Here is a 24,959-nt window from a genome sequence, read left to right on the forward strand (position 1 = left end):
TGGGGAAACCAGCTCGTGTCAACGTTGTGTTAGAGAAGACTGCAACAGAATTATGGCACAAACGGCTTGGTCATCCGTCTATCCAAGCCTTGAAGTTTCTACCTCAGATTGGTTGTGTTGATAGTCAGTTAGATTTTCATGCTTGCGATATCTGTCATAGAGCCAAGCAAACTCGTACTTCGTTTCCATTGAGTAATAGTAGGGCAGTTGATTTATTTGAGTTAATTCATTGCGACGTTTGGGGGCCTTATCATCCAAATCGTGCTTGTAACTCAAGATATTTTTTAACCATTGTTGATGATTTTTCTAGATGTGTTTGGGTGTATTTGATGAAAACCAAAGATGAGGTACCTACCTTGTTAACAAACTTCTTCGCACTAGTTGAAAGACAGTTTACTAGAAAGGTTAAGACTTTACGTAGTGATAATGGAACTGAGTTCAAAGGTCTCGTTTCTTATTTTCGAAAAAAATGGCATTATTCATCAAACCTCTGTCGTTAAGACACCACAGCAAAATGCTAGGGTGGAAAGAAAGCATCGTCACATTCTCGATGATGCTCGTGCGCTACGTTTTCAAGCATCCTTACCAATCGACTTTTGGGGAGAATGTGTTCTTACTGCTTCCTACTTAATTAATCGAAACCCTTCTCGTGTTCTTCACTTCAAGACGCCTTATGATCTTCTTTATGGTTCGGCTCCATCTATTCACTCTCTCAGGGTTTTTGGATGTCTCTGTTATGCAAAAAACCTCACTCCTGGTGATAAATTTGACAGTCGCAGTCGTCGTTGCATATTTCTCGGCTATCCATTTGGAAAGAAGGCCTGGCATCTATTTGATCTTGACACAGGTCATTACTTTCAGTCTCGAGACGTACATTTTATTGAAGATACTTTCCCGTTGGCATACAATGATGAGCTTCTGAAACTGCACTCACTGTATTCTGATGCGGTCAGTGATTCAGTTACTAGAACTTTGTCTGACGATCATTTTGCAGCTGACTCCAATAATGCACATGTATCTGGTGGTTCTTCTTCCGCTGCCACTCTCTCGCCTGTTGACTCTGCACCTCCACAGACTAGTTCTCATAGTCCGTCAGTCTTCTTGGATGATGTATAGCACACACCACATACTGCTGAGAATGATGCACATATTGATTCAGCACCTGCTTCCTCTTCTGTTGTGCCTGCTTCTGGTACAGAAGTTGTTACTTCTTCTATTACGGAAAATACGGATAGTCGAGATCATCGTGATAAAGTTGCAGACGAGGAACTTGGCCGGGGTAAACGTACAAAATTTGAGAACGTTAGGCACAAGGATTTGTCCAATGGAAGGGTGTTTCAAAAAAATCTAACACGACCTTGGTTTCCCCTGCAGCTTCACCTATACCAGTCAAGTCCTCAGGTACTCCCTATCCTATAACTCATTTTGTGAATTGTGATGCATTTTCTACTGCACATCGTTTTTTTGTTGCAGCCATTTCAAATGATGTTGAACCAAAATCATTTAAAGAGGCAATGGCTGATCCACGATGGCGTCAGGCAATGCAGGATGAAATTGCTGCACTTATTTCCAATGGTACATGGACAATTGAAGATTTACCTGCCAACAAGTCTGCAATTGGTTGCATGTGGGTCTTTCGCATTAAGCGAAAATCTGATGGCTCCGTTGAGCGTTATAAAGCCAGATTAGTTGTTTTTGGAAATCATCAACATGAAGGAATTAATTTCACTGAAACTTTTGCTCCCACAGTAAAGATGGTAATTGTACGAACTCTTCTTGCGGTTGCTGGAATAAACAACTGGGAGTTAGTTCAGATGGATGTGCACAATGCTTTTCTTCATGGGGATTTAAATGAAGAAGTCTATATGCGACTTCCTCCTGGTTTTAGTAAGGGTTTATCTGGCAAAGTTTGTAGACTTCGTAAGTCATTGTATGGTCTACGTCAGGCTCCACGGTGTTGGTATGCTAAGCTAGCCGCTGCTTTGCGTACATATGGGTTTTCTACCAGTGCTTCTGATCACTCGTTATTTCTTTATCGTCATGGGAATATTATCATGTATATTCTTGTATATGTGGACGATCTTGTTATTGCTGGTAACAACACAGCTGCTATTCGAAAATTTCAGGAATATCTAGGCAGATGTTTTCACATGAAGAATTTGGGAAAATTAAAATACTTTCTAGGCATTGAGGTAGCTAGAAGTTCCAAAGGAATTTTCCTTTGTCAGCGCAAATATGCTCTAGATATTTTGACAGAAACAGGTCTTCTTGGTTCAAAACCAGCTAATACTCCCATGGAAGAAAATCATAGGCTAGCTCTTGCCTCAGACCAACCTATGACTGATCCTGCTCGTTACAGAAGGTTGGTAGGGAAACTAATTTATCTTAATCTTACACGGCCAGATCTGTGTTATTCTGTTCATATTCTTTCCCAGTTTTTACAACATCCAACTCAATCACATTGGGATGCTGCACTTCGAGTTGTGCGTTATTTGAAATCTAGCCCGGGGCAAGGTATTTTACTTCGTGTTGATTCCAAGTTAGTTCTTGATGCTTATTGTGATGCAGATTGGGCTAGCTGTCCACTTAGTCGACGTTCACTCACGTCACACTTTATCTTTCTTGGGGGTTCTCCTATATCTTGGAAAACGAAGAAACAAACCACAGTTTCTCGTTCTTCAGCCGAAGAAGAATATCGTGCTTTGGCTTCCACAACTTGTGAAATCATTTGGTTAAAAGGGTTATTACGGAATTTTGGTATAGGACATACAAAACCAGTCTCGATTCATTGTGATAGTCAAGCAGCGTTACATATTGCTAATAATCCTGTCTTTCATGAACGAACAAAGCATATCGAGATTGACTGTCACTTTGTGCGTGACGAAATACTTCGAGGTACTATTCGTCCATCCCATATTCATACTACCTCTCAACTAGCTGATATTCTGACTAAAGCCTTGGGACGTCAGCAGTTTCAAACTCTTCTTCTCAAGATGGGCATTTCGACTCTTCATGCTCCAACTTGAGGGGGGGTATTGGGTATATTCTTGTATATTTGCATATATTCACTTACTTGTCTTAAGAAGATATTCACCTCTTTTAGAATATTGTTGTAACCCTAACTCCTTTATATAGGAGTCTTTGTTATCAATGAAAACACAATTGAATCATCTTTCTCGTTTTGTTCTTTAAGTTATCTCGTCTTTTCTTAGGTTATAGAAACCTTCAATAAGGTGTGTGTTTTTCGTCGTCTAATAATGATCTGGAAGGTTCTCCTCTTTATGTTAGCTAAAAAAGTTCCATAAGTAAAAATGACGGCAGGTTCTCCTCTTTGCATAGTGATATATGCTAACTCTAATCTCTGTTTTATACCCATACAGTTCCATAAGTAAAAATGCTGACATAAGAAACCAATCGAGTCATGAATGAAATCAATCTTAATATTGATCTTATTGGTCATTGTTGGGTAATATTACTTTCGTATATTTAGTTTAATGATGGTATAATTATATTCCTCCCCTATAATGACTAATCAATATGTTTTTTTTTTTTTTGGTTTCAGGATTTACATATTTGAATGCTTGCTATTGGTATCATCAAGAAGGACCCATTGCAGAAACAACAAAATGGTGTTGCAGGAGTTTTCTTTAGATTTTGTAACTATAAACGCTATGCAGTTCATGTATTTTGGATGGTTTGTATTGGATTAGTGGGATTGGTCAGTAGTGTCGTAGCTAGAAATTTGACAGCCGGGCAAATCCATCATCAAAACGAACATAAACTTAAATGGTGGCAAATTTTGTTAAAAGCTATGGCCACCATTTTGTTGGTCGGTCTTGTACCCTCTCTTTTACTGTTTCTGTTGTTATAATAGATGATCATCTGCAAAGACGTGGTCCTAGACCTTATACATGCTATTGTTGTTCCTATCTAGATAATTGGTTTTCTAATACTAGAATTTGCAACTTTTTTTATTTTTTTTTGAAAGATTACGATTTAACAACCTAAGTGATAAATTGTTGTTAAATGTCTTCACATCTAATTTTGTTATTGTTGTTTCTGCGTGCTACCATCTCTATAACAAAAATATCCTCTGTAGCAGGAAATGCATACCCAATTTCAAGTCCACTTATCTTTATTTCTCTAGGCTTTCTCAACTGAAAAACAACAAAAAGGGAAGTACATTGTATGTCATCTTTTAGCGTAAAACTACAGAGGCGTACCCAAAACTTCACCAAACACTAGATACTGAATTTAAAGTATTTTATAAAAAATGAAACAAAGTTTAAGGACCTAATGCTAATTTGTTGATTTTGTAGGTGTATAAAATTAAAAAGAAAAAATACAATCAATCCTAATGGTTTGAGGAAACATCCAACGGCTGATAGGCTGATACCTTATTTAAATCTTCCGCGGAGTCGTGCAAGATAAAACTGCTCTTATCCTAAAGAGAAAATTAGGCGCAGGCCCAAAAAAAATAATATTCTCACTGTCATGTCCACAATTAATTTTATGTACCGTGACACCCATAATTATTTCCATGACACCCATAATTATATAAAATTATTAAATATGTCTGCATGATGGATTATGCATCCGCATGACGGGTTATGCATCAGGGGTATAATTGGCAGCGCAATTTGGATATAACATATCTAAAAATCCGCGCCTTGGAATTTTACAAATCTTATATCGTTGGAAATCATTTTAAAAGAGCTACGCAACGAGTACAAACAAGAATATCAAATTTTTGTTTTTCACGAAAAAATTGGAGGTGATCATCATTTTAGGCAAAATTTCGAAAACTGACTACATAACCATTATGCAGCCACCAAAAAAGATGCATAACACATTCTGGAGACGCATAACAAATTATGCAACCATTTTCTCGACTGCATAACAAATTATGCATCTATAACGAATTATGCAACCATTTTCTCGACTGCATAACAAAAACGATGCATAACACATTATGCAGACACAACAAAAGATGCATAAGACGTTATGCAACCATGTTTTGGTTCATGCATCAATTAATTTATGCATAACATGTTATGCATCCATTCCTTCGACGCATAAAAGATTATGCATCAACTTTTTTAATTCAGTGCTTACAAAAAATATGGTTGTATAATGCTTTATGCATCCGTTTTCTCGACTGCATAACATGTTATGCATATATTATTGTAGGTGCATGACAAGTTATCCAGCCTTTTTTTTTGTTGGTTTCAATACTAACAAAAAAGTAGTTGTATAATGTGTTATGCCACCATTCTCTGGACTGCATAACAAGCTATGCAGCTATTATTGTAGGTACATGACAAGTTATGCGGTCTTTTCCTTTTTTGTTGGTTTCAATACTAACAAAAATAATGTTGCATAACGTGTTATACAACCATTTTCGGGACTTCATAACAAGTTATGCAACAAATTTTGTAGATGCATAACAGGTTATGCAACCGTTTTTATAGCTGCATAACAGATCGTTCAACCATTATGACCAAACACCAACACCAATATGACCAATAAATCCGTAGCTTACAATGGGCAACAATCATTTACATGAAGTTCTCTAGGTGGGAAAAAGAACAGCTCTAAATAATAAAATATGGGCACATCCTATTGCATTGAAGATGTTAATCATCCAGAATAGACACCTAACTGAATCAGCCACTTGTCAAATTTATCCAAGGGAGAGCAGAACCACACGAATACATGGCAAGTGGTTGATGCAAGTGAAGTAGGATACCTGAATTTAATTACCAGATTCACTGAATAAAAAAATATCATAGTCAATTACCTACATTCCTACAATTGGGAATTATATGATTATTTGGAGCTTAATTGCAAGTAGGGTATTTTAGCTAAAAGGGAGGCAAAAAAATAGAAAGGAAGCAAAATTCATACTTTATCACACAGTAGTAAGTCCATATGGAATGTGCAAGCCAAAGTCCAATGATCACGGCTGAATTGGCTGCAAAGACAATGCTAGCAACAACAGAACAAACCAATGCAGCTGTAAAATTAAGAACAAGAGTATCATAATGAGAAAAACAATCAAGTCTATGCATAGTGCTGCGATATTGCGGATGCTTGGGTCTTGTTACCCGCAACAAGGTTGTTATAATAAGGCTACTTAAAATGCTCAAAGATGTAAGAAAAAGAGAAGGCAGAAGGGAATAAGCTTTTTAGTTTGATCGTACAAATTACCTTTGATAAGACCGAGAACAAAGAACAATAGGAAGACAGGCCCGAAGGATATAAACTTTCATAGCTTCACTTCATCTTTATTATCTTTTTTCGATAGAAGTTAACGAACAGATCATCGGACGATGACGAATAACAAAGGGATGAGATCAAGAAAATTTCAACATTAACCATTACATTCCGTACCACAATCAAGCCACCAGATCCATGGTAACCCATCAACAAACCCAACCAATTCGAAATCACAACAACAATTACTAAAACCCATTTCGAACCAAACCCTAGAAACATCACCATTCAATTCCATCTCGTCCATTATTTTCTCTGCAAACCCTAGTTTTCGATCTTTGAATTGAGCTCAGCTTCACGATCTCTGTCTAACCCATAAAAAAAATACCAGTATACACAACATGTTCCCTTCTTCTTATCGAAATTCATCTTCATCCATTCACCACCGTCTTCACAATCCCATCACCAGTATACTCAATCAAGCCACCAAATCCATGGTAACCCATCAACAAATCGGGGATAAAACTGAGAGTGAAGAGGGATGAATTAATAATGGGTGGAGTTAGCAGTTAGAGATGGAAATGGGAGTTGCATAATTTCAGAAAATATGGATTTGGGACTAATTTTTCCCCCAAAAATGGGTGCGCGCTGTACTTTTGTGACAGTGGATTTCTCAGTGGAAAAAAATTGAAAAATGGGTCTCGTAGTAGTTTTCACTATCCTAAATGATTTCATGGGTACCAAATACAAAACGATAATTTGCTATATCTGCATACTTTAATAAAAATAAAAATAAGGGAAAATTATGCTAAGGCTCAACCAATGGATAACCCATAATATGAGGATCTTAATTAAAATAAGTTTAAATCTAGGCCCCGAGTTATTAAAAGACATCCATGCCCTTTTACATATTGTCAAGCCCCAAATTAAATAAAATTTAAATTTAAGCCCAAAATTATTAAATTTAGGCCCAAAATTATTAAAGTACAATGTGAATGTGTAAACAGAAGTTACACATGCATATGACATGTGTATCCAGAAGTTACACATTCATATGGCCTGTGTAATTAGAAGTTACACATTAAAAAAATAGACATAAAAAGAATGCATACAAAAAAGGCATGTATTACTTTAATACACATTTACAATAATTTCTTAGCATGTGTAACTAGAAGTTACACATGCATCTGTTTAGTGTAATTGAGAGTTACATATGCATCTATCTAGTGTAACCGAGAGTTACACATGCATTTGGCTTGTGTATTCAACGTCAACTCCAATTCCAGCGAGAAAAATACCACAAATAAGCCATTAACTTTTATGAAGTTATCAGAAACCTGAAATATAACAACAAATAAACATGAACTAGTGTCAAAAGAAAAATTCGAAAGAATATTGTTCAATATTTAGGAGAACAACAAAAAATAGTCCATAAGAATGCTTAATGTCGATAACAATGAACAGACATATGAACCAATGGCAACACAAAAATGCAAACAAATATTGTTCAATATTTAGGAGAAAAACAAATATTGTTTAATGTCCATAACAATGAACTAGAAGTTACACATGCATCTTGTTAGTGTAACTAGCAGTTACACGGGAAATGACTAGTGTAGTTGAGAGTTACACATTCAAAGTTCCATACCATATGAATCTAAAAGAAAATTTTCAGGCTGAAAAAATCCATGAGTACGTATACCAAATAAATTCACTAGCAACACAACATAAGCAACAAAAAATGGTCTAAACTCCAAACAGTGAAACTGAGGGGAAATTGGTGGAACCTTCAAATCTTGGTGACTACAAAAATAGATGTGTATGCAATAGTTACACATGTATATGGCATGTGTATGCAATAGTAACACATGCATATTGCATGTGTAATCAGCAGTTACACATCCATAAAGTTTGTGTATGTCGCAGTTACACATGCATATCAGAGCAAAAGAAGTCGAATCTGTATATCAGAGCAAAAGAAGAAAGTGCCTTAGTCTTATGGAAAATAAAAACCAGTCATATCACATAGATTTTTCAGATTTACAACAATCTCAAATAATGAAGAAAATTGCTCTTGGCCCTGATTGGTGCTTCAAAACTAAATAATGGGAAGATTTGAAAGGGAAAGAGGGAAGGGCTTACGCCATCATAAGTAAACTCGACACGTCTTTCATTCTCCCAAGATGTGATTTTAGATGCCAGGGCCTCAACCATTGCTGCTCCCCCATTGCCTCAACCATTGCTGCTCCAATCAGAACGTGTATCTAGTAGTTACACATCTAACTAACTAGTAATTCAATTAGAACGTGTATCTATAAGTTACACATCTAATTAGCATGTGTAACTCTTAGTTACACATCCATTTAGCTTGTGTACCTAGAAGTTACACATCTAATTAGCATGTGTAACTAATAGTTACACATCCAAAAAAAGTCAGATAACTTACAAAAGAAGACAGTAACCAACCTGATTAAACTCTGGCAAGTCCCCAGCTTCTAGAGCAAAACCCCTTAAGGAAGAAATAGAGATTAGGAGAGCACAGTCACTGGAAGCAAAACTCAGGGATGTCAAAAACATTTGTTGCAATATTTTCAACATATAGAGGCACAAATGACGAAGCTTCAGTTGTATTTATTGCTTTGTATCCAATGCTTTTGCAGTCATACCATACTAAGCAAATTGCAGCAAATAGGTTGTTTATGGTAAATGGTATATAAAATAATTTAGGCATGAATCCAGTATACTTACTGCTTATTGTAGCATGATAAGAAGTAGTAAGGAGACAAGGTAAAATGAATTTGTGTATACAGATGGTGCTAAGTTTCACAGAAGAAGAGTAAGCTTTTTTTGTTCACCTTGTAAGGCATCCAACACAGTTGCTGCCTGTACAGGATTGATAAAATCAACAAAACACAGGGCAAGTGGATCTCCTCCAGACTGCAACAAACAAAATTAGCCTAAGACCACGAGTAAAAAAATAAAAACTTAACTATGTACAAGGAGACTGGATTCACTTACATGACGAGACTCCTTGCTCACAAGTCTCACTTATTTAAAACCTACAAAAGGACGAAAGATATTTGCAAGCCCAAATGAAGGTCTAACAACTGATGACAAGATGAAAAAAAGCGTAACAAAGAAATACATGAAGATATAGTCTGCAAATAAAAGGATACGAGACACTTCGCGTCGTGTACAAAATGCAGGCAACCCTTCCACAAATAAAGTGTTAGATGCATCTGGAGGAAGGGGAATCTCTTGTTTGATGCTTGGAAGTCCCATATACCTGCTCTTAGGAGGAACCATGCCTGGATCAAAGCTCCGAGGACCAAGCATACGTGGATCATCCATCTGATTACCAAGTATTCCTCCACCACCTAAAGATCTACCAGATTCTCCACCACTAAACCACAGATCTTGCTGAATGAAAATTCAAAACCATACAACTAAGTACCATACGGAATATCCAGAAAACATTCTTTTGTAACGTAATGTGATTTACTTACTCCTCCACTCCGCAAGTAACGATCATAAGCTGAGCCAATGGACTCAGTATCATTTTAGAGTACCTAGTTTATGTAACTTCATCAAGCATATAATACCGCATAAACAAGTATTTCTAATCTAAACAGCAAATCCAAACTAAAAACATAACGAAGTAAACAAACCTTGTACTTAGCCACTTCCTCACTGACTTCCTTCAAATCTCCCTTAGTGAAGATCAATCCAACATTTCCCTACATACCCAATCAACAAATCAAAACTAAATCTCAAAAATCACTATTAAACATACTAATCAATCAAAAAGATACTTACAACAAGGAGAGGAATGAGGTTAAGGAAAACCTGGTTTCCAGTCTTTTCAGCATGAAGTATAACAGAACGCTTCATCATAGTGTTCTTTCCCATCAATACAACAGAATCACCACGTAGACCTTTAGGGATACCCTGTAACTGTTTGGATCCAACTTGCTTAATAGTTCACCAAGCATTCAACATAGTATTCATAGATATAAGTGCTTAGTAATCTATATCAAACGGCAGGCACACACACCACAAAATCTATATTCTTAGCTGATAAACACAATAACACGGTATAATTTCTAGTTTAACCAACACCAATATCAGATTAAACCTACTAATAATCTGAACTGAGAATCATTTCAAAGATTCGCAATACCAAAAAGTTGAAATTAAACCTAAAATTAGATCGAAATTTAGATAAACTTACTTCCGACTCTGAATAGTATGACTCATGTAATCAAATAATTGAACCACAGATCCCTTACGAATATCGTCATTGAACAGTTTCTTATTCAACTGAGTTTCTAACACAGCATAATGAGTCGAATCTGAGTCAGAAACAAGTAATCAAAGCCGATCTTGTGATATTACCAGTAGATTTTATATCTAAATACTTGAACTAGAGGTTTTAAGTTTGTATCGCCTCAAAGAATAGATGAAATCGCATTATGAGTTCATTTAACAAACATTTTCAAATTGAAATGTAAACAACAACAAATAACAACATCAACAATAACAAACAAAATCGTGCGTGGATTCAATTTACTTATTTCTTCACCACTCATACTACCTACAGATCCAGCACCACCACCAGCTCAAAAATCCTTCTCTAAATCCTTCACCTCAACTAAATTCCTACCACCATTTCATGTAATCTATCATGTATAAATGAAAATCAAAAACTAAAATTGAATAAAATTCAAATCAAATCTATGGGTAATAGAGAGGATGATTCACTGATATCGAATCTCAAATCAGTTATTAGATCGAAGATAGAAATAGAGGTATACAACGATTTTGACGATGAACAGATCGGAAATTTTTGTTCAATTTTTTTTCGAAAATTCTACATCAAAACAACCAGAGTAAGTAGATGATTGTGAATCTAAGCTCTGATGTCGATTCAGATAAGTCGATTGAAAAGCATCTGAAGATTTAGGTTTTGAAATACTTTTCTGAAATTTAAATCCAAAATAAATCAATTAAAATCTCTAAACCGAAGCATCATCACAAAGAAAAGAGGATACTTACCTGTATAATTAGCTTGTTGATGAATATGAGTTGAATATGGAGATTAGTTGATTGAAATCTTCTCTCGGATTCGTTTATTTTACTGCAAAATCATATAATAAAACTAGAAGAAACGTTGAATTAAACGTCATCAGCGGATATCGATGGAGCGAGAATCGTTTTCTTGCTCTTTGCAATCATTTTCTTTCGGCATGATCAAAAAACCCTAATTTTCTTCAGAGCAGAGACGAGAGAGAAGTGGGAGAAAGTGAAAATGAAAATGAATCTGGAAATGAAACCTATAGCCTATTTCATTAGGTATATATAGTAAAGGGCATTTTTGGTATTACGAATTTCTCCCAACCCCTAAACTTTATTACCAAGCCCTGAAATCTAAAGTTTTGGGCCTAGAAATATTAAAAAAGAACGGTTTTTTGGGGACCATGGTTTTTTTGGGGAGACCATGGTCTTATTAGGCCACTTTCCCTATAGTTATAAGGGGTGTCCTAAAATGTGGAAATGACTAACCTATCCTTAACCTAACTTAATTTAAAACTAACCTAATAATCACATATATATAAATAACCACCACCTCCTCCCACCGCCGCCGCTACCACTACCGACCATCACCTACCATCTTCGACCACCACCACCACCACCTCTCTCTCTATATATACATATATACCATCAAAATATGTATATATATATATATATCGTTTTTGGTTGAAAAAAAATGAGAAGTAATCACCAAAATGAGATGAAAATGGAAGTTGTAGAGAGAAGTTCGGTTAGGAATTATGTGAAAACTTTGTCGAACTAACCGAACTCAACTTTAATGGAGGTTGTTCTTTTCCATAGAAAAGTTCGGTTTCGTCGCAAAAAGTTTGTTACGTCGCAAAAAGTTCGGTTTCGTCGCAAAAAATGCCCCCAAACCGAACTCGAGTTCGGTTACGTCGCGAAAATGTCCCAACCGAACTTTGAGTTCGGTTACGTCGCAAAAAATTCAATTACGTCGCAAAAAAAAAGTTCGGTTATGTCGCAAAAAAATTCAATTACGTCGCAAAAAAAGTTTGGTTTCGTCGCAAAAAAATGTCCCAACCGAACTTTGAGTTCGGTTGCGTCGCAAAAAGTTCGGTTAAGTCGCAAAAAAGTTCGGTTTTGTCGCGAAAAAATGTCTCAACCGACCTTTGGGTTCGGTTACGTCGCAAAAAATGTCCCAACCGAACTACATTTGCAGAAACAAAAACTCCATTAAAGCTTTGGTTCGGTTGCCTGTGATTTTGGATTTATTAACCGAACTACATTTGCAGAAAGTTCGGTTACATGTTCTTCATATAATATAACCGAACTTTATTGACTTGGTTGAAATTTTTTGTTACAATTTTGATTTTGACGATATTTCAGGCCATTTATAACAACATTCACTAAGTTACAAGCATATTTCGGTACCGAGAGAATGTTTTTTCTCCATATTTACCCATCTCAAAATAATTTTTTTCTCCATCTTCTTCTTCTTCTTCTATTACTTTGGTCACTCAATAATTCTATTTCTTTTAAATACAATGATCTATTAATTTAACCTTAATCAATGATTAATCACATTAACTAATCATTATACAAAAATAATCAGGAGGATAATTTTGGTATTAATATAAATATTTAGATAAGGGGTGACCTAGATTTACTTTTAATGCCTTACCCAAAATAAAATAATGGTCTCCCAAAAAAAAGGTTGGTCACCAAAAAATCGTTCTTAAAAAATGAAAGTATGAAATTAACAGAGGAGGATCCATTTAGTGGGGCTTCTATACATTGAACTTGTATAACAGGAGGTTTTAGTATTTTTCACTAAAAATAAAATAGGGAAAATGAGAATATGTCCTAGTTTCACTAATCGGTTTGCGATCTATCCCATGACGACAAATATTAAGAAATATATCCTACCCGTTAGAAATTCACGTTAAATAGTCAAGATGCAACTCGTGTGGTTTTCACGTGTTACCAAAACACTATTAAGCCCTCTTCATTATAAGGACTTTCTGATCTAATTTTCCCAATCACTGCCTCTCTATTTTTCCACTCCAAAATTTCTGAAAGTTCTTACCAATCTCTCTCTAAAACCACTTCAGTCTAGGATTACAAGAGATATGGGTAATGGTGGATGGTTCTGGTGGATTTTTAAGTAAACAAAAAAGATGTAGGATGCTATTAATTCATGATGCTACGAGGAAAATTGTCACTGATATTGATGTTGTTTGTGACTTGCAAAGACATAACAACTCTTTATGGATTCGGGATTTAGGATTTTCCTAGTTAGTTTGTACAGGGAGTTGAAACTAGGGTATTTAGTTTTGTCACTTCTATTGAATATCTAATATTCATTGATTGGGAATATTCATAATAACGAAATTAACGTTTTTGTAATTTATATGTTTGTAACTTGCAGTTAATGATAATTACTTATCAAATCCGTTTAGAGGTACTCATTGACTCCGTAGAACTTTAAATGTATGAGTTTGATTACATTAATTTGAATCTTTAGAGATTTAGGATTAAATTAAGGTTCACATCAGTAAGGGTAATGATAATTATCAGTAAGGGTAATGATAATACTATTTGGATTCTTATCATCTCGGACGTGAAGATGGAATCCTGTCTTACTTTAGGATGCATACAGAGCTTTCAAGCTGCTGCCATGGCTACAGGTTGAAGAAAATGGAGATGAATTGATATGGGTGAATATGTAAATTCATTATGCCTTGATATCTCATTAGGAGATATTTTGACCAGTCAACCCACGAGTTTGACTATTTAACAGTTGATTCTAACGGGTGGAACATATTTCTTAATATTTACCGTCATGGGATAGATCCCCAAACGAATTAGTGAAAGTGGGATACATTCTCAAATTTCCCAATAAAATACCCCAGAGCTTTTGGATCGGGGACTGTTAGTTGTTAATGCCTCGATCCAAGAGCGAATGTCTCGTCACATCATTGAAAATATCAAGTCAACAACCATGACAAGTAAAATATGTCGAGTTGTGACCCTTTTTCTGTCAGATACATGTGTATTTGCTAGCTACTTGGCAATGACATGGTCCCATTTTCAGATTTCAAATTATTTATAATCGTCGGTTATGATGTCAAGTGAAGCCGCCTCAATATATTCTTAATAAATTCAATTTTTGCGGTCAGGAAAGTTCAACGGAAAGTGACTGCAGCGACTTGACCATTAAGATAATGAGTAATGATTAAAGTTGGTGGGGATCTGCCTGGTCTTCTTCTGCTCTCATTTTTAAATAGAAGCATCTTCATTAGAGCTGGCAAACGGGCGGGCCGGAGCTGGTTTGTGACCAACTCGCGGGTTACGAGTTAATACAAACCTAAGCTTGCGGGTTGAAATTCTTCACGGATGGTCATTTCTCCAACCCGCGCCCGTCATAGGTAAAGCTTGCGGGTTCACGGGAGCTCACCGGTTAGCTTGTTTTTGTTGAGTCAACTCGCCAGAAATCGATTTTTGGGCTGTTTCCGGCCACATTCAGGCCATCTAAAGCTCCTTCCCAACCTAAGTACTTAATTTAACATTCATCATTTCATCTAATTCATTTGATATTTGGATTCAAAAACTCAAAATTACAAAACTAAACTACTTTTGCATTTAAAGGATTAAAGGAATACAAATACTAGTCATTAGTAGTTTAATACTTTAGTTACAGTACTTCATCAGTTCATGATGATATTTTCAACAAAGAAAAAAATCCTCCGAGACTGTAGCAATACCGTTGTTTGTAATTTGTATCACCATGTGCGACAATAAAGATATTAATAACCACTTCCTGCACAAAATATATATTGTGTGGTTAATCAAAAAAAGTGTTAACTGTCCAAAAAAAACATCTCCAATCTCTTTTCTATGCAATATTTGGAGACACTGGTAAGTGATAAATAACTGTCTGTCCAAAAAACATTCTCATATTCCATGTCTATTTTTGAGTTGCTCCAACTATTCAATATGAATCTGTAATTTCAAGAAAAAATAAACCAAAAAAGGAAAAGATTCGAGTCAAAAACATGAAATTTGCATAATTACTCCGCTTTATATTGAAGAAGTACGCATACTAATTAGACGCATAAGAACTTACTTCCTCCACATCCTCCACTGCCCCATCCTCCACTGCATCAGGTTCAAATCCTAATACATCTTCTTCAATAATCCCATTGTTCTCATCCATATCTTCTTTTCCTACATGGATAAAAACAACAAATGTTATATTAAAAAAAATATTACTGATTTGCTTACCAATTCCATATTCCCAATCACGAGTTGTTATCAACGCCTCCGCATTTTCAGGTAATAAGGAACTGCGAAATCGATCAATTACCCTTCCTCCAAACTATATAGACATATTCAGGCATTTTCCGTTCTGTTTATAGACATATTTTCTCTTAAACTATCAATATACCCTTTATTTTTAATAATCATAAAATCATTTTTAATATCAAAATATTAAATAATATCATCATATATAAGAAAAAAACTTACTCAATATCTTTGTATTAATTGTCATTCCTTTTTTACATAAAAACATTTATGTATAATTATAAAATTACTAATAAAATTTCACTTATTTCTTAAATTGTGATTCCATAATAAAAGAAATATAAATTTGCTTTTATTTTTTTAAAATATTTTCTAAAATAATAATACTATCAAATTTAAGCTAATAATTTAGTTTTGGTAATAATGTAACATTAAATATGATAGTCAAGGACTAGTCATGATATTTTATAGGATTTTCTTAATATTTTGACAAAATCAAAGCGGACTCTTATTTTAGGACGGAGGGAGTAGTATTTTTGACATTCATTACATTTTATTGATTTGTTATTTTTTGTCTTGTCTTGAACGAAAATTGTTGTTGGCAATTTATAGCAATTTCTTGACTTTAGTAATTTACAAAATTCTATGGACAGATTTTCACCACTGAATCTATTAGACTGATAATTCCCATCGAAGTTGGTCCCCTGGAGTAGTCTGGACTCTTGAACTAAGTTGTAAGCTCTTGCATAAGCCTCCATCTTTGACCTAAAGGCCCATGAAAATGTTCAAAATAGCATATACCTTGATCGCACACATGATCTAGACTTCACTAAAGCAATCTCCATCAATTTGTCTGACCTTTTTAAACAGCACACATCTTAAGTTTTCCAGTATCGGCTCCTCCTCTGCCAAAAATTCTTGGGTCTATCAGTCACTCAAGATTCTTAATATTCAAACAGGGCCTACTAGAACTAACAAGATATGGAGAGTATAACTCGAATTACTTTTCTAATGGGCATCCCTTACTGCATAACTTGAATGATTACTAATCAAAAGAATGGGGCTGCTTATATTTGATTTGTATTCATCCTTTGATTTTTCGTCGATATAAGAAATTTATAAAGAGAAATTAAGAGAAACAGAACAAGAAAGGCTTGTTTAGTTTTTGGGACCATGAAAACTCAACTTATTCGGGATTTTCAGACTTCATGCATATCATATAAATCTATTACTTACTTATTTTTATCAATAAAAGAAATCTATCAGATACTCAAGAAACTTCATTCCTAACCAATGGGTTTCTATGGAAAATCCTCAACAAATTCTCATCTTCATTCTTCAAACTTCTTCTTTCATATCATCACGATAGTACTATTAGTTCTTTCCATTCCTTCAAACTCAATTTCCTTCAACTTCCCAAATTTACAACGAAATGATCCTCGAATAAGTTTCCAAGGAGATTCAATGAGGAACAGTAGCATCATTGAACTCACCAGGACCGATGCTAATCTTTTAACTAATCTCAATGGTAGTGTTGGCCGTGCCATTTACTCAGAAGCTATACAACTTTGGGATGCAACAACTGGAAGGCTGACAGACTTTGATACACACTTCTCATTCATCATTGATGGGCATAATGAGACTACTGCTGCCGATGGTTTAGCTTTTTTTCTTGCACCTTTTGGGTCTATGCTTCCTTCAGATTCGTGGGGTGGAGCTCTCGGCTTATTGACTAGGAATGTAGCTGAACAGAACTTGGCGACAAATCAAGTTGTTGCGGTCGAGTTTGATAGTTTTAAAAACGAATGGGATCCAAGTTCAGATCATATCGGTATCAATGTTAATTCGGTAGTATCTGTGGCTACCAAGTCACTGCCAAATGGTAGTATAAGGGATGGAAGAAAAGCTAATGCTTGGGTAAGTTATAATTCTGCTACAAAAAACTTGAGTGTTCTTCTAAGTTACGGTGATAATTCAATTTTCGATGGGAGTACTTCTAGTTTGTCAAATGTTGTTGATCTAAGCAAGGTTCTACCGGAGCAGATTACAGTTGGATTTTCAGCAGCCACCGGCGTCTTTTTTGAAGATCATAAAGTCCTTTCCTGGCAATTCAATTCCACTTTAGAGTCAATCTGATTGCCATCTGATTTGTGCATCGAAGTGGTTTTGTATAATAAGTGTTGTAAGTTAAAATTTGGTTATATTCAACTGTATGCTTCAGTTAAAATGTGTATTGTAAGAGTCATGAGGAAACTCTGAAAATTAAAATAAGAAGGAGATGAAACTAGTGAGGTTATCTCATTTGTGCCATTCTCCTGATCTATATCATCCTATTAGAGCCCTTAGTCTTAGTCAAACCTTTAGACAAAAATAACTTGGTGCTTTTTTTTTAACTGGGTTATTAATGCTTTTGTTTAGATGTGAATTTACCAAAAATTCGGTTACCTCAAAAGTTAAATATGACAAGGTCTAAATAAGACCATTGATTATGTAAGGTTTTTAACGCCACGATTAGGAATTCATTATCTTCTGGTTTTAGCTATGGGGGTAATTACGGCCAGCAATACCATACCACCTAGCCGTAGACTGGTACAAGAGTGCAAGTAAGGAAAAACAAAAAATCGAAGGGTAATTTAGACATTTATTATGTACTTGTAGAGGTGTAAAACGTGCTGGCACAGCATAACAGGTAGATTCCTCCTCAAGATGACTAAACCCTGTTACTGTATCAAGAAATAAAGCACTTCCTGACCTAGCATAATCTAATCGAGTAGCTGACCAACTAACGAAGTTTTCTCCATCATAACTAGCCGAACCAGTTTCTAATCAATAAAGGGACCAAACACCTGATCTAGCTTCACGTTCTCCACCAATTAATTCAAACCTAGTTACTAGCTCAGCCGATGAAGCAGATTCTGCCTAGTCTGACCTACTATCACCAGCCCTTTCACGATAACTAGCTGCTGACTAACCTGACATAGTACTTTCTTCTTTATTATCATCGGCTTGTGTTCAACTGTGGTTAGGTTAGGATCTCACAAGCTAGAAGAACCCGAAATTGAGCCTGACCTAGTTATCGTATATGCATGTAAGCCCATTTAGTGGCGAACCCATCGTGCTACGTGGCGTGCTAGAAATTAAGCGGTTATGCCATGTTCGAGGGCGTGTTGTGATGTGCCTGACACATTTTACATTTGTCAAACTAAATATTCCCAACTTATTTAGATATTATATATGTTCTTATTCGGATAATTCGACATAACGAAGATAGAATGTCAAAAAATGATTAAAATAAACACTCTTTTGTGAAATATACCCAATATATATTACATTGTAAAACATTATACAGTGCTTTATACATGATATGACATGTTTTTTTAATATGTTGTGTCGTGTTGTGCCACGTACTTATCTATGCCACTTGTTGTGCTGTGCCGATTAGCCTGGTCCAGCACAACACATTAAGCTAACATACTGGGATGGGCTGTGCTCGTGCTAGCATAAACCCAATTTACACCGCTATATACTAGAACACTCTTTGTTAATATCCTAGACAATGTTATCGCATAGGAGCCGTCCAAGGATTTTCTTTATTTTTAATTGGAAGAGAGATTTTATTAGAAGAAACGACATACAACAAAATTACGATCTACCAAAGGTAGAGAAAACGAAAATGAAAATGAAACGAAGTCACATAAAGATTGCATCATAATTGTTGAGGGCTAAACTTGAAAAGTTCAAATGCACTCTCCTACCAACAGCAATAGCCCAAGCTAAAATGGAAGATTTCACCTCAATACCCAAATCAAGATCCGTCTTGAACTATAGTTCTTCTAAAAGTTTATACTGTTGCGTTCATTTAACAAAGTAGAAACCACTGCAGCATGAATAAGACTCCAAATGAAGTCCCCCGCGTCTGAGAAGTGTTTATGATACCAATTGTGAATTAAGATTGTCATATTCGAAGGCCATACTCGAGACCAACATGTGCTAGGAAATACCATTGACCAAACCTTATGTGAGAATTTACATTGCAGGAAAAGGTGTTCTTGTATTTCTGTGTCATTGTCGCACAGAATGCATGAGTTGTAGATCATAATCCCCTTCCTATGCAAATTATCAGTAGTGTTAATTCTGTCATGCCCTTCAAGGATCTAAACAACCGTTAAAGGGGTTGTGTGGTATGGTCCGTCCCTGCCCTATTTTCACATGCACTGATGGTAAAATAATCCATTGAAGATGGGAATAACAAGTCGTAGTCTCTATCACAACCAGTCTTCCAGTTCATACATTAATTGGAAATAGTAGAACGTATAACATAGATCATTTAGAATAGAACGTACAACATATATCATCTAATCCAATAACTGATCTACACACTTCATGCCATCCTTTGATAGCTCTAACAAAACTTATCGTCATGGACTTAAATGCGATGTCAGTCTTACAATAAGAGAAACTAGCAATTGAATCCTTGTTGGAGTCACACACCATCTTACAAAACTGGGAAACAAGTTTGTAGCTCTCTTCATAGCTCCCATATTTAGCCTTCATTACTAAGTTCCTGGCCTTCCATGTAGTATGATAAGTAATGTCAACTAGATGAGAAGCCTTGAAATCCTCTTGAATCTGTCTTGGTCTTGGAATCACTAATCTAGAGCTATTTTTCAACTTTTCTTGTACAACTTCAGCTACTGATTGAGGGTCAGTATACCTTTTCATCATCTTGTCTAGTACAATCATCCCCTTGCAAGTATGAGTTAAGGTAACACCCTAACCTTAAATGTAGATTTATTTTTAAGTTTGGAAGCAAAAACAAACCAGTTACATTCAACATCTCCTCTATGGTTACACTTATTTCCACACCAAACCCTAATCCCGTCACTCTTTTCAGCTTTAAACTCACATTCATTCAACACATAAAAAAGCTTTAGATGTATTTGGAATGCATTTTTATCAGGAAACTCGATACCTACAATCATTTGTTATGGATTCAATGGTTGAACAAGGTTTGAATCATCAAACAGCTCAGCAGGTTCATCCTCAAACTCAGGATTATCAGCTTGGAATTTCTTATAATACTCAGATTCTTTTTTAAACACCTTGCCTGAATAAGTACAAGCCAAAATGATTAGTTCTACACCATCATCACTTACATAAACAAGTACAAGCCATAAAAAAACAAATAAATTAATGTTCTACAACCATAAAAAAACAAGAACATTAAAATGAAATTACACATTGTACCTTGGTCATTTAGTTATACACCATCCTCATCTGAGTCATCATTATCTACACAACTCCAAAGTGTTAGACCAAAAGTAAGTGTTACAACAACTCATATTGATGAATAAGTACAAAAACAGTAAATAAATGGTGCAGGTTATGAGAACCTTCATCTATATTTTAATCTCCAACATGTACAGCATCACTTGCATCTTCATTGTCTTCATCACTAAGCTGCTGCAGCTTCAGGATCTTCTACAGGATCGCATTCATCCACATCTTTGTTATCAAGATGAATTACAGTCTTATCATTTTCTTTCATATTATTTAACCAATATTCTTTATCAAAATCATCATCAACTTCAACTGGTGTACTACTTGATATTTTTCTCAAGTTATCACCAACAACACTTTTTTGAGTAGGTTCTGAACCGCCCTGCCCAAACAACTTCCTAGCACTAGAACCACCAACAATTTTGTTCTTCTCACCTCCAAATCTTGGGCTTATTCTCACTTCAGGTGACTTTGATACTGTTTTCTTAGGTGTGACCTCCTTGTCCCAATCTGGATTATGAACCTTGACATACAACTCAATAAAACCATTGTCATTTACTACAACATTCTCCCAAAACCAAAAAAAAAAAAAACGCATGATCACTCTTTAGTGTCCATGGAAGTCCATGTCCTGATGTCCATAATAAAACAACATCATTAATATATATTCCAAACATAACTTCATGTGAACCATTTTCTCTAATATCCTCAGACTCATCTTATCTCTTTCTAACTGTTTGAAAACAAGCTTAATCTTACTCTCAATGCAATAAAAACTTATATCTCTAATCTTGTTTTGTTTTTACAGTAAAATACAGAAATACAAATATATTACAAACCACTTATAATACATACCCAATGCAGAACAAATCTATCGATGTTAAACAATTATTCACCTTTTTATGGGGATTATTATTATTATTTCTTTAATTTTATGAAATTATAAAATTTGATTATTTTTTATTTATTTATTTTTGCAGAAATACAGAAACCGATTATTCAAATACATCATGCTTTTCCAGATGCGGATTCACAGAAAAAATAAAATGAAAAAACAAAAAAAGATGATGGGTAATGAAGATTCTTCAAGGAAAAAACAAAAAAAAGTATGCAAAAGTTAGATTTCACAAAAATAAAATTAGGGTTTCACTTTATGTTGACTGAAAAACCATCGAAATCCTTTGATTTCATCATGCAAGTACAGATCCAACAAAATCAAAAGTTAGGGTTTCAAATCTTGTTACATGGACATACCTTTCTCCTTTATAGTTGACGTCATGGACGAGATATCTTCGTTCATCTTCAATTGATTCACATCATTAAGTACAACCAACTATCCTATTTGATTCAATCGATACAATCAAATCGCCAATTTTTCCCCTTTTCAGAAACAAAACAGAAGAGAAGAAGATGAGTGTCGTCTGGAATTTTTTTTTTTTTACTCTCTCACTCGATTTAGGTTTAGTGGGGTGGGTTTATGGTAATTTGACCCCCGATATTCACTTGGTAAATGACTTTTAACTCATCTAGTGGGCCCAAGACGTGAAAGTAAACTATAAGGTAAGTTTAACAAATTTTTAAAAAAGGGGGGAGGTTTTTAATGACTATTCAAAGAGCGGGGTACTTAATCAAAATTCCCTAATCTTGATTAGTGACTAATATTAATAATTACTTATTAGGGATAATTAATTTATAAAACTTTGTGTTGATTAATAGTAAAAAAATTAGGTGTTCTTTTGGAGAAGAAGAAGAGAAGTGAAGAAAAAACTTGTATTTTATTTCAAGTAAACAAAATGGATAAGCAGAGAAAACTGTCATCTAGAAAAGCTAGAAACAACAATAATGATTCAGAACTGGATGATTATTAGATTATGAGAATGATTTTACCCAAACTCGAACTCATAATGATGATTTTATGAGCCAAATCATGAACATGAATGCATCGATGAGGAACCCAATGCTAACAATGCACAAATATACTTCTCGATTATGTTTAATTTCATTTTTGTAGGTTGAAATCAACAAGGAAATGATTATTTTCATCCAAGTTCGGAGAAGTAGAGATAGGTTTAGCTTGAAATTAACAGCCGAACCTAATTGGTATGATACAGATGATGAACAGACCGGCTTACTCGAAACACAATAGTTATTGGCCGAACTTATATTTTGTAACTTACTACCTATTTACTAGTTAAATTTTCGGCTAATGAGAAATTTTCATTATAAGACGAAACCTTTGTTGGGAGTTTTAAAAAATCCGAAGTTAAACAAGGTTTGGTTTTTAATGTAAGTATCGTATCGGCTGAACCATATATCCTTCCAAGTTTGGCTCATATTCAAAAAATCGTATCAGCCGAACAAGTTACTGATTTTCCAGAGAAAACTTCATATACATTTAGGGGTTCGTCTTTTTATTACGTTTGTTTTTTATTATGCGAACTTTGTTAAGATGAATCAACCAAAAGAAATTAAAATTACTATAAAAGTATTAAGAAAGTGAAGTCTACTAATAGAGAATACCAAGGTCCAAAATCAACTCATTAAAATCAAGGAGATCTTATATTCATATTCAAGAGAATGGATAAGAAGACGATGCAAAAAGAATGAGGTTATTCCGACATCGTACGAAGAACTTATGGTCAAAACAAGCTCGAATGACTTGAGTCTACGAAGAGAAATTCGGCTAATAACTCATAACCAAGAGTCAGCCGAACCTGGAGCCTACAAATCAAGATTTTCGAAGTGTTTATAGGAAGATGTTCAGCTTGAAAGTGATCGCCGAACCTGACAACCACCTGAGGTAAATTTTACTTCTCAGGTTACATCGGGAAAGGTTGGAAAGGTAATAGCCGAACCTGACACTATTTCGGGACATATTTAGAGTAAAAAATGACTTCTCCCTCAAGGAAATATGGTCACGGAAGGATTATAAATCCTAACTTCGATATCTCTGTATAAGAAGATATCCAACGCCCTAAGAAGATATCTTTTAATCTTTATCATCTCTTTACACCACATTTTGTTATTCATATTATCTTCCACCCATATCATAAAGAAGACATCCAAAAACATAACGATACACATCAATTTTGAAAATAAAAATCAAGTTAGAGGTTCGACTTATAAACCAAATAATGAACTAGCCGAACCATTTTAAGTTATAAGCTCGGATATAAACAAACTATATCGAATCAGCCAAACATGTCTTATTAATAGAACCTGGAGAAATGATATCTTCTTAGGATGGTAATTGATATGAACTTATAAGCCGAACTTTTCATAAGTACTTTTGCAAACTTTCTGTTATATCTATGTGATTTGGTGGGTCACTAACATCGAATTGTTATTGCTGCTAGGATGAAATAGTGTGATTGAGTTACAAAAAAAAAAAAAAAGACTGACCAATTGACCAAACGGAATAAATTTGACACTTGGATAAAGCAATATGTGTATGTTATCCCTGTCTCCGTCGCCTAAGCAAGCGTGGAGTGCAGGATCCAAGGGTACTATCATGTAATCTGCTGACAAGAAACATACGCTTGGATCCACAAGATCCAATCATGATGTCATTGAAAATAATAATAATAACAATAATAATAATAATAATAATAATAATAATAATAATAAATGGTTATGGTGCAATAAAATCGACTCCTGGTTCCCTTGTATTTGCCAGTGAGTCAATCTAGATTTAAGATTATTGAATGCTGGTTCCCTTGTATATGGCAGCTGTATTGATATCAGAATTCAGACCAGTAGCTCAATCCGATAGGATTCATAGGTTCATCATTGGCAGCGACCTTCAGACAGATATGGGAAACACCGATCACTTAGTCAACATTGCAACCATCTATATCTATTTCCATCTTCTTTATCTATTCATATGTGATTGTGGTTTGTTAGCTTCCGATATTGTGGCTTGTTCGACTTTCTTAACAGAGCTTAATTTATATATATTAATTTGGATTCATAAAAAGGTACCTCCTCTTGCAACCATTTTGGATTCATTCATAGATTTGTCACATGTAGATGGAGTTGAAAATATAGGTTTTGTGGGTATATCTCTAGTAAACCCTCACGAGACTATAACTCGTCCACTAGGGACA

General features: G+C 35.0%; 1 protein-coding gene and 1 long non-coding RNA gene across 2 annotated transcripts; one reads left to right on the forward strand and one right to left on the reverse strand.

The window, feature by feature from the left end:
- The first annotated feature begins 16,866 nt into the window (after nt 1-16,866).
- Nucleotides 16,867-17,709, forward strand: LOC113328527 (mannose/glucose-specific lectin-like). The gene has a single exon (XM_026575609.1). It carries the CDS (start codon nt 16,867-16,869, stop codon nt 17,707-17,709), a length of 843 nt encoding a protein of 280 aa, XP_026431394.1.
- Nucleotides 17,710-19,918: 2,209 nt separating this feature from the next.
- On the reverse strand, nt 19,919-22,257 carry LOC113328498. The gene is made up of 4 exons (XR_003349445.1): nt 22,108-22,257; nt 20,967-21,376; nt 20,821-20,865; nt 19,919-20,680 (listed from the first exon to the last, which is right to left on the reverse strand). It is a non-coding gene; the product is annotated as an uncharacterized LOC113328498 (long non-coding RNA).
- Between the last annotated feature and the right edge of the window lie 2,702 nt (nt 22,258-24,959).

This window comes from Papaver somniferum, unplaced genomic scaffold (genome assembly GCF_003573695.1).
Source record: "Papaver somniferum cultivar HN1 unplaced genomic scaffold, ASM357369v1 unplaced-scaffold_11, whole genome shotgun sequence".
NCBI lineage: Eukaryota > Viridiplantae > Streptophyta > Magnoliopsida > Ranunculales > Papaveraceae > Papaver > Papaver somniferum.

Coding starts and splice junctions, on each gene's coding strand:
- LOC113328527 (XM_026575609.1), top strand. CDS start 16,867: ATGGGTTTCTATGGAAAATCCTCAACAAATTCTCATCTTCATTCTTCA.